The sequence below is a fragment of the Dromiciops gliroides genome, chromosome 3 (genome assembly GCF_019393635.1).
Source record: "Dromiciops gliroides isolate mDroGli1 chromosome 3, mDroGli1.pri, whole genome shotgun sequence".
NCBI lineage: Eukaryota > Metazoa > Chordata > Mammalia > Microbiotheria > Microbiotheriidae > Dromiciops > Dromiciops gliroides.
The window spans coordinates 344,495,548-344,513,681 of record NC_057863.1 but is presented as its reverse complement, the minus strand read 5'-3'; the positions used below and the strand labels follow the sequence as shown (position 1 = coordinate 344,513,681).

At 36.8% G+C, this 18,134-nt stretch overlaps 1 protein-coding gene across 2 annotated transcripts in view; it reads right to left on the bottom strand.

Moving 5' to 3' along the window:
- PPP2R3A (protein phosphatase 2 regulatory subunit B''alpha) overlaps positions 1-18,134 on the bottom strand; it is a 201,869-nt gene that overhangs the window by 44,100 nt on the left and 139,635 nt on the right. For both annotated transcript variants that reach the window (XM_043999189.1, XM_043999190.1), the window contains 3 exons: positions 13,477-13,579; positions 11,391-11,465; positions 2,264-2,350 (listed from right to left, as the gene is read on the bottom strand). In XM_043999189.1, the coding sequence (XP_043855124.1) occupies positions 2,264-2,350; positions 11,391-11,465; positions 13,477-13,579 (265 nt within the window). The remainder of the gene's footprint in view (positions 1-2,263; positions 2,351-11,390; positions 11,466-13,476; positions 13,580-18,134) is intronic.

The following is an 18,134-nucleotide window of genomic DNA, read 5'->3' as shown; positions in this document are numbered from 1 at the left end:
GGATAGTGCTGGATATATACTGCACAGTGAATAACATAAAAAAGAATAGTGAGTTCTTGCTCTAATAGTTGGAATATTTGGGTTTAGCAAGCACTAGGCTACTGTACTCATGTTCTTCTATATATTGTATATATAATCTGTTCCACTTAGGTTTCAGAGAATCTTGAGAAAATTTGTATGCCCTGATACAGAATAAACTGAACAGAAGCAGGAGGGCAATTTATATGAAAAGAAAAATGACTATGAAAGACTTAAGAACTCTGATCATAGCTGTGAGCAAACAAGAAAGACATCAGAGGGTAAAGATGAAGCATGCTATATGCCTCTTGAGAGATGATGGACTCAAGGTACAGAATTTTACTCACAGTTAAATTTGTGTTAAGTGATCTTTTCATTTATATTGTTTTAGCTATTATATATAGTTCCCTTGGTTCCCTCATTCTACTCCATTATCATTTCATACATATCTTTTCATATTTCTCTGACTTCCTTATTTTTGTCATTTCCTATTGGACAATAATCTTCACTTTAAAACAAAAGTTTTAATCTATAGCTGAATGTTGAAGATATTGTAAAGGAGATTCTTTCAGGTACTTGTTGGACTGATGGCTTCTGAGGTCGTTCCTATCTATAAGATTTTATGGTTCTGAGACTGACCTGACTACAACATAAAGATATTATTCAGAATGTGAGAAAATATAGTTGGAGAGCCAGGATAAGGCTAGGTTGCAGACGGATGCTGCATAGATGCTGATTTGGTGGCTAATGAAGAAGAGTTTGTTATAAAATTTTTGACAGATCTTTTCTATTTTTGTCCATCTGTTTTCTTTTCAAGTTTAATCCTTAAAAACACTCCAGATAATCCTAAAATTATTAATATCAAGTAAAAGTTATGGCAATAAAATTGGGAGATATATGCTCACTAAAGGAGTTAGCCACTGTTATGAAGGATATAGAGGGCAGAGTATACATTGAAAAGGAACTCACTCTGGAGGATGAGTTCCTCTAGATGTTTCTATTTGCAAATGACACTGAGCTGATTTTAAATCCAGAAACTGATAAATGTGATCTGTAACCACACAAAACAGTTTAGCCTAACCTTCTGCACCCGAAAAATCGAGTGAATGAAAATGGCTACAGTTCTTACTATTCTATATATATGGATAGACAGATCATAGAGGTAGCATTTTAAAAATAAATACTGAAGCTACAAATAAGCTAGGAACATAATATGAAAAAGATAAAAGTGTTTTCAATGACCCCAAACTTCTCCCTGAATCAAAGGCCTAGTGTTTTTAACATCAATATATTTCTGCTGATGCAATATGGGTGGTGAATCATGTAAAACTATAGTCACCAAAAAGGCACTGAAGAGGCATACAATGGGTTGTGTCTAAGATGTAACTTATTATCAACAAAGAACTGTTCCAGAGAATTGTTATAAAGGATACTGTGTGAGGAGTTATCAACATTGATCAGGCTATATCCTCATCAAAGAATATCCTTTAAAACATCTTCCTTAAGGCAAAGGATTGTATAATTACTCTTAGTCCAGTGTCAGCTGTATATACCCAAAGCATGTTTTCATATTTCTATACATATATTTTAATTATAAATGCATTTTTTAGTTCAGTTACTTATAAGATCCTTGAGGGAATGGGTTTTTTTATTCTCAATTAATGTCCCCTTCCCACCCTGCATATCTTTGGATTTCATAACATTTAGTAAAATAGCAATGCAATTTGTAAGTATTCGATTAATTATAATGACGTTGACTTTTCACTATGTAAACAGAGATATTTATGTGGATGTACCATAGCCTTCTGATTATGATATGCTATATCTGTTACAGATGCAGAAATGAACAAAATTATGTTAAGCTATGTTCATATTATAGCCTAAGATTCATCTAGCATATTTACTTACAATAACATGTTCCATTTTCTTTTTACCATAATATGAATAATTCCCTTGTGGTTTTGATTTTTAGGTTGTTATAAACACTATTTATAGACAATAAGCAAGGTCATTCACTGACAGACTCCAATGAGTGGGCATTACTCTAAACCTATAGTTCTTTTGTTAAACTGTCCTAGCAACAATATGAATTTTATCCTTTCTCAAAAAAATATTTTGATACCTTCTTCCCTACACAGGCCTGGAAGAGTGTGCATGAAAATGATTATTCAATAAAAAAAAGCTTCCAAGAGATATGCTATTATAAAAAGTACTCTTTAAATCTGAAAACAAGTCATTGGCATACTTGCAAAAAGTTGCTTTTCCTTAGCTCTGTCAAAGTGATTTTGCCAGTCCAGGATCTGTTGACTGTGTAGAATATTCTCTGAATAACCTGTGTCCAAAAATGAAAGCAACATAATATTAAATACAAAATTAAATATTAATAGGCTGTCCTATTAATTAAACCAACTGAATGTTTTAGTTAATTTCTTTTTCCAAAGTAATTTCTATTCAAATGAAATATGATACTTTTGTACAGATCCCTCTGTTCCCAAATTACATATTTCTATAGTACATATTATTGATGGGGCGAATAATTCAATATTATCTACAAGTTCAACTTTCTCATGTTTCTGTCCCTATTACACGCATCAATCAATGCCCTAGACTATCTATTATCCATGTATTACATTGTCTAAGTCATGATTGTAGAGAGGAAGATGAGTATACAAGGATATATCTACTTAGTAGGTGGCAGTCTATATGAGGGGGGCAATGATTCCTTTTGTGTTTTGAAGATCTTTGGTCTTCAAGAGTACTTTTATATGAAAATGTGAATTCCCTAATGAAAATTAACATTTTAAGCAATGAGAGGTAGCATAGTGCAGTAGAGAACTGGCTTTTGAGTCAGGAAGACTTGGGTTCAAGTCCTGCCTCTGACACATCCTGGTTGTGTGACCCTGAGCAAGACACTTAACCCCTTATTACTCTAAGCAGCTCTCTAAGATTATAAACTGTAGCTAAATTGCTAATCTACATTGGCTGAAGGCATTTTCTCATCCATGATTCACTCTACCAATAAAATCACAGACCTAGTCTCCATCACGTTCCTAAGCAACACTGTAGTTATAATCTAGTCTTTTATTAGGAAGCAGCAGATAGAAAATACTGGATAAAGTATTGGGGATAAAGTACTGATTCAGAGAAGGGTTATCAGGGCTTGTATTTACGAGCACAAGGAAGGAATAAGGAAGGTGGGAAGATACCACACCTGCTTCAGTTTTGTTTAGAGTAAAACTGTTATCTATTGAATCTACCTGATTCCCATTTAATTCAATAGAAGTACCTTAACAATTGCAGAGAAAAGAATAGAAATTAGTTTTATATTTGATTGGGTGCTATGATTTTTATACTAGTAGCTGAGAGGTCTAATATACAAATCTTAGATCCCTGACTGTGGTAGTATCATGGGAGATGCTCTTTTTAGATAAGTATGGAATAAGGAGGAAGGTAAAATTCAGTTGCTTAGAGGAGATAGTGTAATCCCACAAAACAAAGATCAAATTCAGGGTGCTCCCCCAAATCCTAGGGTAGTTTTAAGCTATTCAAAGCTATTAAAGCTTAAAATTGCTTTAGGACTTTTGGGACATGCTTTATTTACAATGTCAAAGTAGAAGAAAAACTAAGAATAAGAAGATATGGCATGTGATTGAGGCGCTGTAATTTGTTATTTAAACAAGCTGGAGATGTCAAAAATGGAAAATGGATAAAAGAAAAGCTATTGAGACAGCTTGTAACCTATTTCCTATAAAAACTTTAATGTAAATCAATAATCATTATAAAGAGCTCTCAATAGCCTAGAAACTTCCTTTGCCAGCAAATAACTTCTCTCTGAAAAAATATAGAAGCAGATAAATGTAGAAGCCAAGGGCAACACTGTATTAGAACAAAATCTAATTTGTAAAATCTTACCTAGGAGAATACTAGATTATAAGCAATACTTCAATGGATCAATGATCTTATCTATGTAGATACTGTTGTCTGCAGTGAAGATAAAAAACCAAACTATGTATGCCACTTCTATGAAGTTCTTATCCACTTCCTCAAATAATTCCTCCATAGGGGTCCACCAAACATGGTAGGGGGAGGGGGTGTCCCTTCTTGATACATTGTCAATGCACAGATATTGATGAAGTATTCAAGCTGTCAATTAATTACTCTTCACTCTTAGTACATGAGGAATCCACTTCTCTCTCTCTTATATCATTCATTTTCCTGATGACATCTTTGATGCCACATTCCTCATCTGTAATATGTTGTAGCCTCTTCACCACAGTTCTCCATTATTCTTTATGTGAATAGCAGCATTAATTCTTTTTTATTTTTTATCATAAAATTATTTTATTATTTTCTAGTTATGTGCAGAGATAGTTTTCAACATTTGTTTTTATAAGATTTCTAGTTCCAAATTTTTCTCCCTCCTCCCTTTCCTCCCCACTCCCCAAGACAGTAAGAAATCTGATATAGGTTATATATGTACAATCACATTAAACATATTTCTGCATTAGTTATGTTGTAGCAGCATTAATTCTTTAGAGATTGTAGAAGTCCATGATTCACAACCATGTTGTCTAACCAGAAATATTTTGACGTTGGAAAGATGGACATTTATTTCAGAGAAAAGCTTGAGTTTGTTAAAAGCACTGTGTATTTCACCAAATGCAATCCAGCCTAATTTTTTCCTCCTATTCAATTATGGGATCAGTTCACTACATATCTGCAATGTTTGTTCAAGTTATATGCAGTCACATACCAGCTTTACGGATTGTCCATCCAATTACCTATCACAGAAAGAATAGTAGGCATTCTTTATCTACTTGTTTTTTCCCTGTATGGGTAATTAGACCAAACTTTTAAGTGATCATGAGTCGTATTTAGGAGGCTCAGCAATATTCAATTAACAATATCATCTGTGAACAAGAGAATTGGGTCAAGCATTGGACATCTTAATGATAATGGCAAACATTTTTGGCAACATATTTTTGCCTTTGTTTTATGCCTTACTTAATATTAACAATTATAGGGTTGTTGAATAAAATATCTATCTTACATCTTTCAGGGGAATCTCGTATAATTTTAACAACATAAACTTAGATGTATGCATATATACATCCACATATATATGATACATTTTGGGGGAAGAACACTTAAGAGGCAATTTTCCCCATTAAGTCAAACTTTGGGGTGTCAGCCAACAAACACTGAACACAGTAGGATCTTGTATTCTGGACACTTTTAAATTAATTTTATGACTGTAAAAGTATAGTTTGTCATAGAATATTGCTTGAAAAAGTCTGTGTATTTCCTTTTCATGCTTTCATCAAAGGAAGATGCTCTCAATGTTTGTGTAGATTCTCCTCACAAAAATTTGGTAGAGATGAGAAAATAAGCTCACAGGTTAGAGGTTATTTATATTTTTCAGTCACTAAATTTTGGGTAAAAATAAATGCTGAGATTTAAAAGGATATTCCTAGTGTGTTGGGTGGACCCTTTTGGGGACTACATGACATGAAAAAGACTTGCACAGGATAAGAAAACATGCAAAGGTTTTGATATGTTTTGTGAAAGACCATGGCCACAAAAATTATATCACAGAGCTACTGCAGAATATAACAAAGACTGATATACTCTCATTTTTATTTTATTTTTTATTTTATCATCTTATTTTTTCCCCAATTACATTTAAAAACAATTTTTAACATTCATTTTAAAAAATTTGAGTTCCAAATTCTCTCCCTTCCTTTCTCCTCAACCTCATCATTGAAAGGCAAGCAATTCAATATAGGTTATACATGTGTAGTCATGAAAAATATATTTCCATATTTATTTTCTCATTTTTAATAGAAATTTTTAGGATGATATAACATCCTTCTTTATCAGACTTAATAGTTTTGTGTTTGAATTAGATTTTTCTTGATGCCATTTAGTGACACTTTTGATTTTCATCATTTGGCAACGGCATGGTAAACTTTAGACCATGCTTTCATTTTTCCTCTTTAGATTTTTTAAGACTATTTTTTCTCTAAGCAGCATATTGTTGGATCCTGATCATTAGTCCATTCTGTTACTTTCGAATTTTACTGAGAGAACTAACAGTTTCTTTAATATCTCAACTCCTATGAACTCTGTCTCACCTGTACTTCATTCATGATCATGCCAAAACATCCTGAACTTTGAAGCTTCCCTTTCTATTCCCTTATTTCTGCCATGCCTATTTTTGCCTCATTATGACTTTATTCTTAGATTGTTCCATATTCTCCTGGTTGGTTAATCTTATTATGGCCTCACTTTCCCCTCTACCCATCCTTGGCCCATTCCTTTCATATACTGGCTCTCACTGAGACCTACCTTCCCTGTGGCAACGATGCTTCCCTGGTCATTGTTTCCAGCACCAGCTATAGCTTTTCTCACAGCCTTGGGCATTTTGGTTTGGGATGAGGAGTCAGATTACTCCTTGTTCCCCACGACCATTTCCAGACTCTCCCTTTGCTTCCATCACCTTTTCTCATTTGAACTCAAGAATAACTTTCTACCTAATAACAATGACGGTGGCTGTTGGACACTTCAAATCATCCTCTCTCTCTTCTTGGCAAGTTCTGTACCTGGTTCACCATCTTTCTCTACTCTCCACCCCCCACTTCTTCCCTTAGACCAAGGGATTCCAATATTCCTACTGATGTTCTAATTCCTTAAACTCTTAATTCCTCTGTCTTCTTAAATTCTGTGATCTACTCCTTTATTCTACCTCAGCTGCATATAAGGATGGTCACACACTGAATTTCAGCATGACCCATGAGTGTTCCATTTCTTTTTAATCAGAAACTCTGACATTCCTTTTGCAACATCCATCATCCTACCTCTCCACACTGACCATAAAGTATAAATTCTGTATTATTAATTAACCTGATTCCAAACTTGACTTTCCAGAATCATCTTATTCTACTCCTCAAGGTATTCCACATTCCAGCCAAACTTAATTCTTTACTGTGTACTGTATTTGCTCTATTTTCTCCCATCTCTATGTTTTTGTACATAGCATAACCCATATCTGGAATCATTTTCATTTCTTAGAAGCTCATTTTAGGTTCCATTTATAAAGTTCTATTTAGTTCTCACTTGCCCCCTACCCAGGTGAGAATTGAATCCCTCAGGCCTAAAAGTTTTCACGGTACTTCACCTGGACTTCTCCTTTGTACTTATTTCATGTTCCCTTGTCTTAAAAATCACCTATGTACGCTCTTTTCTACTAATAGACAGTTTCGAGGAAGAGGTCTGTGGCATATCTATTATGTATCCTAACAACTAATATAGCACCTCATGTATACTAAGTAGGTAACTGATAAATATATTTTGAACAGAATAGTGCTTTGCGTTATTAATCTTTTTCAACAGATGAAAAAATGAAGGCACACAGAGGTGAAGTGATTTGCCTGTGGTTATAGAACTGGTGGCACTCAAACTAAAATCATCTGAATCCCAGTTCAGTATATTTCCTACTATACCAGTGGTTCCCAAACTTTTTAAGTATAAGGGTCCTTTTTTCCCCCTGGAGCAATGAGGGTTAAGTGACTTGCCCAAGGTCACACAACTAGTGTCAAGTGTCAAGTGTCTGAGGTCAGATTTGAACTCAGGTCCTCCTGAATCCAGGGCCAGTGCTCTATCCACTGTGCCACCCAGCTGCCCCCATAAGGGTCCTTTTTTTCATAAGGGTCCTTTTAAAAAGGTATTTACTAATTGAGAAAATATGATAAAAAGCCAGTATGATTTATTAATACTTTAAAATATTCATCACAAAAGCATGTACATGTCATTTAAAAAAGTCCAACAAATATGTAAGACATTATTTGTGGAGGTATGTTTGCTTATTTATTATCTATCAAACAATTTAATGAGATGGGTTCCTGGAAATAACTCTAGATTCCTCCCCTTCCTTGCCCTTCCCTTGTACTCCTCAGCCCCTAGCTTCTGGGAGCCACTGAATGTCATCATTTTGCTTCTTTTTGTTTAGAGTCTCCAGCCACTGGGATCCTACTTAACTCTTTTCTCAACCTTTTGAAGTCTGTTTTAACATCTAAAGTATGTTTGACTATGAAGAATGTTTCTTTCCTATTAGGAATTGCAAAATGATGTGGAAATTCCATCCTTGCCCTCCAAGATTTTCATCACTTTTACACCACTCACTGATTCTTCCCTCTTGGTTAGAATGTATTTATTTTATCTATTGCTTTTATATTTTGAAAAGTGATATTGCCGGCAAGTCAAGGATTTATCAGATGTTCTTCTTTTAACAGAGTAAAACATCCAGGAGATGGCTGGAGAGTTGACATTTCCCACCATTGCTGTAGCTTCTCTCTGTGTCCGTTTTATAATCTCTACCAGGCAACACTATCCATATCATATATAGAGCCAGGGGTCTGTAGTATCTTTCCACAATCACACCCCATCCATTATCACACCCCATCCATTATCTTTTGTATCCTCAACACAAATACTTTTTATTATGCTTTCAGGCTCAAATTACATATTTCCATACAATTGTTTCTCTTCTTGATAGTCAGGACTTTTACCTCCCTCCTTTCCCCCTCTCATTTCTTAGACTTATTTCTTGTAAATAAAGTATACCCTTGTATTCCTTTATTCTAAGAATGTCTTGTCTTAACAATATCTTCATTTGGCAGTTTACTGGGAATTCAGAAAAGAAAATCCTTAATTTTGTTTGTTTCTATTAGAGATTTTCTGTTTATTCTAGGTATTTTTGTTTTAGGTGGCATTTTAGGTGGCTCTCCTCTGATTAAATAAAGTACAAACTCTGGTAAAATCTTTTACTGATACGCAAAACAGGAGCTACTGAAAACAGGAGTACACAATGCCTGTGGGAAAAGGTTAAGTGGAATATAGTGAAATATTACTTCTTGAAGATATATCAATCACAGCTGCTAAATGATGATTACTTCTACTGGAAGCACATGAGAGGGGAGTAGTAGCTTGAGGGATGGCAGGGAGACAGTTAGGCTTTTAAAGATCCTTCTGAGGAGTTCTTGTGATCACGAAAGGAACTCTGTCAAACAGGTTTAGAAAAATCTAGCAAACCAAGAAATAAGACAAAGGGACTGCTGTTGCAAGTAATAGGTACACACTGTGTTTTTATCTAAACATTTCCATTTATGGTTCCTGCAAATTCAAGCTGGCCTCCCTGCTGGAGGAAAAAGGTAAAAGGGCTTATTAGAGAGAGAAAATGGTTCTTAGCATGGGAAACAAGTCTAGAAAGGTACATAAAAATACTCTGAGAGGAAGGAAAGCAGTGTCAATAAGGTGGGTAAATGTAAGTACATGGCAAAGTAGAGGAGGAGGAGAAAAAAACAACATTCTTGTAGTTATATAGTACATATCTAACAGACATTTGGAAAACAGATTTCAAAGGTTCAGAAATAACATAGGTCAGACTCTTTTTTTAAAATTTTTTTTTCTTTGGCGGGGCAATGGGGGTTAAGTGACTTGCCCAGGGTCACACAGCTAGTAAGTGTCAAGTGTCCAAGGCCAGATTTGAACTCAGGTCCTCCTGATTCCAGGGCTGGTGCTTTATCCACTTCGCCACCTAGCTGCCCCTAGGACAGACTCTTAAAAGAGGATACCATTCAAGAGGAATAAGAGGACCTAAAAATATACAATTTTGGCTATACAATGTTGAATAACTTCAATGAGAAAGAAAAGGGGAAGTCACTATATAAAAAAATGTGTCTACACAGAAACCTTTATAAGAACAGTGAAGTAGGTGAAAAGCCTGAGGAGGTCTAGCCTGTAGAGAAGATTAACGAGAAATTTCAGAGTTGTTTTATAATATTTGAAGGGGTGCCAGGAAGAAAAATGAATAAATTTGTTTTTTGTTGTTATGGAGGGCAGAGCTAATTAGTGCTAGTGGATGGAAGTCATAGGGAGGCAGACTTTGACTCAATAAAAGAAAGAACCTTCTAACATCTAGAACTGCTCAATAGTAAAATGGATTTTTTTTTTGTGAAGTAGTAGTTGCTTATCTCTAGAAAATATTTTTAGCAGAGGCTGGATGATCATTATTCGGGGATATGGTAGAAGGGGTTTCTACATCAGGCAGAACTAGATCCAAATTCATTAGAGCATGCCTAATTTTTTTTTTGGAGGGGAAGAAAAGCATTATTGGCTTAGACATGGTTTTATATACATGGAAAAGAAGAAAAAACTAATTTATAACAGTTTAGTCCAGAAATCTCAAGTACAGTCATTCTAATTAATGAGAAGAGCAAGTAAACTTTTCAAGCCTAAGGAGATTGCTTGGCAGGGAGATCAAGACTTCTTCCATCTGAGCAAATGTGGTCTACAAACAGAGGACTAAAGCCACATGTCTTGTCCTCAGAGGTCATCTATTTTGTCTCTGAACTGGATGCTATTTGCCTTTGTCATTAAAAACAATTAATTAAATGTTACTTGTTTATATGTTTTATCATTTTTACTAAATTGAGGATGGCGATCATGTCTTGTTTGTCTTTGTCAGTGTGTAGAAAATGTTTATTTCATTAAAAAAGAAATCTATGTAAAAGTTCTTTGAAAAATATAACAAAAATGTGCTAAGAAATACTGCATATGCATTTCTGCATGATTTGTGTTCTTATCTTGGATGACACTTACCCCTACTAACTTTTTTTGCTATAAAATTTCTTAACATTTCTTAAGCACCTACTAGGTGAAAGGCATTGTACTAAATAGTGGTGATAAGACTTTGTCCTTGAGAAGCTTAGTGGGGATGATAAAATATGTCAACAAGTGACCATAATAATAACAGAATATAAGTGCCTAGGAGAAGTACACAGGAAATACCAAGAGAGATAGTGAAGAGAGAGAGATCACTTCTGGCTGGAAGGTTCAGAAAAACCTCCGTGGAGAAAATGTTATTTGACTTGGTCAGCGTATTTTCTAGACAGGCCTGCTGAATCATCTCTTCTTTCTTGATGAACAATACCCAGGTTCAGTGAAGTATCAATATTTAGGAAAAACACAAGATCTATTTCATAATTTTGCCTATTTGTTTCTAGCTAATGGGCAGAAATTGGTTAATATTATTTACTGGCAATTTTGGGTGAGATTTTCCATTTTTGTAGAGTTTCACACTTAATTATGTAGATCGAACACCTTTTCAAGTACTAGGTAAGAACATTTAAAAAAGGTGACAGAAAGTAAATGATAAATTTAATCATATAGTATACTTTCTTCCCACTTAAAACATTTGTTATCTTTGTTACCTTTTTCATAAGGATCTTAAAGGTTGAATTATTGGTTGATAATATTAAAAAGAAAAACAATGTGAAGTTTCAGTTACTTCTATACTTGAGAAGTCAACCTACCGTAGTGATGTAGCGGGAATGGAATTCTGGAGCATCCTTAAGAAACGTGAGGCCAGGGTGTGTATCCACTACATCCTATAAAGAACAAGCCAAGCAAAATGCTAAAAAATCCTTTTTTCCCCATCATTTAGTAATCTAAGTTGCTAGTTTACTTTTTGCTGATCAGCAGCATTTTCAAGATCTAAATATGATTTTCTTTTTTTTTTTTTTGCAGGGCAATGAGGGTTAAGTGACTTGCCCAGGGTCACACAGCTAGTGTCAAATGTCTGAGGCTGGATTTGAACTCAGGTCCTCCTGAATTCAAGGCCAGTGCTTTATCCACTGTGCCACCCAGCTGCCCCCCATATCTAGCATTCTTTACGTTATACCACATTGCCTCTCTCATGTCAGTCACATCAGAGAAATTAATCCAACAGACCTTGGTAAAAACAATTAAAGTTGAAGTCAGGCACAATCCAATTATAATAATTCTCCTCCCTAATTTTGGAGACACTAAGAAATTTTGAAAGGATAACTAAGCAGTTTGACATTTGTATGTATCAAATTTTGTGGACTAGCCACTATCCATTAGTGAGGAACAAAAAAAAATAGACTAGGCTTACATCATCATTTTTCAAACAAGGGTTTTGATTTTTGAATTTATTCCTATGGTCCTCACTGAAGATTGTTAACACATCAAAAACTTGACAAAATATGCTTGTATTTATTTTCTTATTCCCACCACTTGCCTTACCTTTATATGCTGCTTCTAATCTGTGGTAGGAATAGGAACCAAAAAATCAACATGGTAAGAAATGTATATAAAATAAGAGTAAGAATCTATGAATAAATGAAGATATTTGTGGAGCAGTTCTTCTAGTAATGTTGGACTAACTTTTTCTGAGGAGGCATAAGTTGTTAAGGACCCTGGGAACTGTATTTCTGTCAAGCTGAAAAGAGAACTATTATCATGGGATCAGGACTGGAGAGTAGAATTGATGGAGCTGGACTTTAAAGAACTCTCTTTAGAGGAACAGGAGGAGAGTTGGCATAAGTGCACAGTGGCAGTAGACAGACAACTTCCTGAAATCTCTCTCCATAAAGTTCTTTAAACTTCAGCTGTACCAGAAGCTCTGCCCTCCAGTTCTGATTCCATGATACCAATTTTCTCTTTTCAGCTTGACAGAAAAACAACTACCACAGTAACCTGGAGAAACTTAGTCTAGCCTGGTCAAAAGGGCTTTGCATAGATGTGAAAAAGAAATACAAAGAATTTTTTTGTTGGTAGGGAGAGGAAGATGAAGAGATTAGGAAAAGAGTCATAGAGAAGGCAGGGTGAAGTTGAGCCTTGAAGGTGGTTAGGGTTTCTAAAAAAGTGGAAGTGAGGACACTGCAATACAGGCCTGGCAGATAGCAAAGACACTCTAGCAGAATGGGTCATGTTGAGGCTAGCAAACTATTCCAAAGTCAAATGTAAATGATAATTTTATATTTGAGATTATCCATTGCTGTTTCCCTTCATTTTTACAGATAATAGAGATTTGATTATTTTCAGAGCTGATTTTTCAGGATGTACCAACTGGAGCAGAGGCATTTTAGAGTCACTGAAAGGCTACTTTATTAACTGGACAAAAGGGGTTTACAAGCTATCAATCTCTCCACCATTTGCCTTATGCTTTCAATATCTTGTTCCTAGTCTCTGGCAGGTTTAGAAACCAAGATACTAAGCTTGTTAGAAGTCTGTATAAAATAAGAGTAAAAGCACATAGGTCCCTTAGGAATGAATTAATGAGTTAAGTTATATGGGTTTTGTGAGAGTTATTTGCTTAACATCTGGTTGTTGGAAGTGCTCCATGTGATTACATATACTGTTATTTTTTGTTGTTGTTTTTTTTTGTTTTTTCTGTGGGGCAATGGGGGTTAAGTGACTTGCCCAGGGTCACACAGCTAGTAAGTGTCAAGTGTCTGAGGCCAGATTTGAACTCAGGTCCTCCTGAATCCAGGGCCGGTGCTTTATCCACTGCGCCACCTAGCTGCCCCTATACTGTTATTTTTAAAATACCTTTCTATAGAAATGGAAACCATTTTCATGAGCAAGTAAAAGTACCTGAAGTAAAGGAATAAAATCCTCTTGTTCTAGACAACTGTAGTTGGGCTTTGCTAGAAGATAAACAAACTTAGATGCATCATCATGGCAGTTAGACAGCAATCTGCAAAAGAAACAATGTAGGTTGTAATTCATCTGCTGAACTTAAGGCTACTGACAATTAGTGATTTTAGTCAAATCTTGCAGGCCCCATCATACCCCAAATCAATTAATCAATAATTGCATCCAATACTATGTGCTGAGGAAACAAAGGAACCAAAAATGTTCCTGTCCTTGAGGAGTTTGGAATTGAGTTTGGAGAAATACCACATATGTATATAGGTGCTTGTTATCTTATTATTTGGATGGAAAACTTATGGAGTTGTTATTATACTGTAATGATTGGAATGATGCTACCTACTGGAGACTTGCTGTGGGAAAGCTCCACCATGAGGAAAATGCCTCAGAGGCATTGTGGCTTTTCCTTGGCATCAGGAAATGATGTTTGCTCATGGGTGCTGTCTATCAAGGCTACCAGCCAATCAACTTGAGGAGCCTCCTATGGTCTGGGAGGAGACAGGAAGGAGGAAAGGGAGCCTGCGTGGAGAGCTCTGGGGTTTTTTGGGTTCCTGACTGGATGGTGGTGGTGGCAGAGGACTTCACAGGAAATTTGAGGAAAGATAGGAATGCCAGGCTGTTGGAATTCTGTTCTCAATCTTTTTCTTTCTATTTTCCAATAAATCCTTAAAAACCTAAACTCGTTTTATCAGTGATTTTAGTTAGTTTCCCCCAAAACTGGGGGAACAGATTAGAATCCACATTTAGAATCTTAAATTACACAGTTTGGCTGACCACGAAGAGGAAAACCGAACGTTCATCTTCTGATCTTCTGATTGGGTAAGATTTCCCTCCCCTGTCCCTTTAAATTGGAAAGTACTATCAAGTATAGGCTGTTTTAAATTTCAAATGGATCTTTTAAACATCTTAAGTACCCCTTTTCTAGCTTTACCTTCACTAATCAGAGATGTTGGCCAGTTTGAATTTGAATATATTTTTATTACTCTTTTTGGTTTTGTGGGGCTTTGTGGTGTGGTATGGAGAATTTGGCATGCCCTAGATAATATTAGAATAAAGATGATTCCCCGGGATTCCCCATTAGGAAAGCTACTTATGGATTGGAATGAGGGAAAACTTAGACTAAATAGAACCATGACCAGAGGAGAGCTTATCAGACTGTGTTTTATGTGGCATGAGGAATTACAGGAAGAATGGCCCAAATATGGGTCATTTGATCCCCAAACATTGAGGCATTTGCAAAGAACCCTAAGTAGATGTCCACCTGAACATTTACGTTATTGGAAAATCTGGGCCAGAGCAAGCGAAAATTATCATACTAAAAATATAAGACGAAGAAAATCCAGGCCCCAGTTTACATCTGAGTCTGCCTCCCAAACTGAAACAATAAACTGGCAGAAAGACATGGCCTCCCAAACCGAAACGCCCAATAATACAACTCAGTCCAAGGCCGTTCAGACTGAAATTCCAAATGACCCAACTCTTATTCCCTCGCCCTCTACTTCCTCCATGCCAAACAAACAAATAAAGAAAGAAAGAAATGATTCCCCTGTAGAGGAGACAGAGAAAGTAAAAATTTTTCCCCTTCAAGAGATCCTCGCCCATGGTCAAAAAGGTACTATACATAAGCTCAGACAATACACACCTTTTACACCCAAGGATTTGGCTTTATGGGGACAAAGCACTCCTAAATTTGATGAAGATCCCACAGCAGTTATCAGGCAGTTTAGAGCAATTTTTAGAGCATATTAGCCCACTTGGAATGATGTTACTGACCTTATGGAAATAATATTGTCCCCAGGAGAAAGAGCAGATATAGTAGCTGCAGCAAACAGCCTGGAAGCCACGGGAAAGGTTGATATTGGGTGGCCTATTCAAGACCCTGACTGGGACCCCAATAACCCTAAGCATTTTGATATGTTGAAAGATGCAAGGGAAACATTGCTGAAGGCAATGGAATCCTGTATTAGAAAGACTGATAACTGGCAAAAATTTATAGATACAGTTCAAGGACCTGATGAGAGACCTAATAGATTTTATGACAGGCTGTGTAAGTATGCCAGGCAATATGCTAGACTAGACCCATTAGACAGTAGAGACACCCATATTATCTGCTCTCATTTTGTAAACCAGTCCTTACCAGAAATTCGGAAATATTTTAAAAAGCAATGTCCTGGGTGGAATAGTTTGAATCCTGACAGACTTAAAGAAATAGCAACATATATTTACGAAGGAAATGAGAGAGAAGAAAGGAACAGACAGGACATTTTAGCTCCAGTACAGGAAACAACAGGGCAGAGAAACTGGAAAATTGAAAATCGTTATCAACCCCCTAAATTTTGTGAGTACTGCAAAAAACAAGGACACTTCTTGAGGGAATATAGAACTAGAAAACAAGACCTTAAGAGGACAATGACCGAGAGCCTTGAGGAATTCTTTGGGGGAAATCGAAATAATTTTGGAAACTTTTATCAGAAAGGAAACAACCGGAGTAGGTCTTATTATAGGCAGAATCAAAATGGATATAAATCTTTTCAGGGGGATACAGAGAGACAGTATCAGAATAACCGTAGACCCTATCAAGGAGGAACAGAAGGACAGAACCAGAATCAGGGTAACCGTGGACTCCCTCAAAGGGGGGCACAGGATTGACAAGAGGAAGGGGAGGAATGGAACATAGATAATGAAAGCAACATATTCCCAGATCCGGATTTTTTGAATGCACTTGTGCCAGTCCATTCACCTCCCCAAAGTAATGAACCTCATGTGACCCTCAAAGTAGGGGACACGTATTATGACTGTTTGCTAGACACAGGAGCTTCTAAATCAGTATTAGTAAGCAAACCAGATGCTGGGTGTAGACCTGTAGGATTTTTGAATGTAGTAGGAGTCTCAGGAAAGAGCCAGAGAGTGGCAAAATTGAATCCTCGCATGGTATCTATGGGGCCCTTAACAGTAGAACATTCATTTTTACTCATGCCTGATGCCCCTGTAAATTTATTAGGTCGTGATCTCCTTTGCAAGCTTAGAGCAACCATATCTTGTGCTCCAGATGGGGCTGTCTCCCTACAATTGCCAGAGGATGCTGTTCATTTATTACCAATTTTACTTACAGAAGCTCAAGGAACAGTAGGGAAAGTATCCAAAATTCCCTCTGACATTCCTGAGTCTTTATGGGCCTCATCCCCTAATGAGGTGGGGCTCCTTAAGTCTGCCATGCCTGTTACCTTTAAAGTTAAGGGGGGACCACCCCCCTCCATTCCACAGTATCCATTGTCTAGGGAAGCAATAGAAGGGATCATACCTATAATTGAGGCTTTGAAAAGCCAGGGTATTATTATTCCATGTCATCACTCTCCATGCAATACTCCCATTTTGCCAGTTAAAAAACCCAAGCCTGGGCCAGATGGTAAACCTGTTTATCGTTTTGTGCAAGATCTTAGAGCAATTAATAATTATGTTATCCCTAGACATGCTATAGTGGCTTCCCCTTCTACCATAATTTCTTCCATTCCCTATGAATCTACATGTTTCACAGTGGTAGACCTCTGCTCTGCCTTTTTCTCCATACCAGTACATGAGGACTTTCAATATTTATTTGCTTTTACCTGGAAAAATAGACAGTGGACCTGGACTAGACTCCCACAGGGATTTGTAGACAGTCCCACATTATTTTCCCAAATTTTACAGCAGGATCTGGCCTCTATTACCTTTAAGGCCTCCACACTAGTACAATATGTTGATGACTCACTTTTGGCCTCTCCTAATGCTGAAATTTGTCAGGAAGATAGCCGTCACTTACTGTTGGAGCTGCACAAGAGAGGACACAAGGTTTCCAAGTCAAAGGTACAATGGTATTTGCCCCAGGTAGAATATTTAGGATTTATTTTGGCTGCTGGAACTCGCTCTGTCTCTTCTAAGCGAGTCCAGGCCATTCAACAACTTTCTGCCCCTCTACTAAGAAGCAATTAAGAGCCATTCTGGGAGCAGCTGGGTACTGTAGACAATGGATACCCTCTTTTGGTGAAATTACTAAACCTCTCATTGCTCTAACAAAAAGTTCTATCCCAGACATTTTACAGTTGGATCCCCAGCATCTCTCAGCCATAAAAGAATTAAAACGGGCCTTGTTATCAGCACCTGCCCCAGGACTACCAGATTATAGTAAGCCTTTCACTCTCTTTGTGCATGAACAAAGGGGGGTGGCTTCTGGAGATCTGACTCAATCACTGGGGCCTAACCAACACCCTATAGCCTACTATTCAATTCAGCTGGACCCTGTAGCGGCTGGAGCGCCACCTTGCCTTAGAGCAGTGGTGGCCACAGCCCTTTTGGTAGAAAAAGCCTCTGATTTGGTCCTAGGTAACCCTCTAACTGTGCAATGCCCTCACGAAGTGGAGGCTCTCTTACTACGTCACAGGACACAAGCCTTTTCAGATCAAAGGCTGGCTAAGTATGAAATAACCCTGTTAGGTAATGAGAATATCACTTTAAAACGCTGCACAGTTCTTAATCCAGCAACACTACTCCCTAACTTACCATTCTCGGGGGAACCGTTGCATGACTGTGCTTCTTTAGTCGATATGGCTGAAAAACCCCGTGAT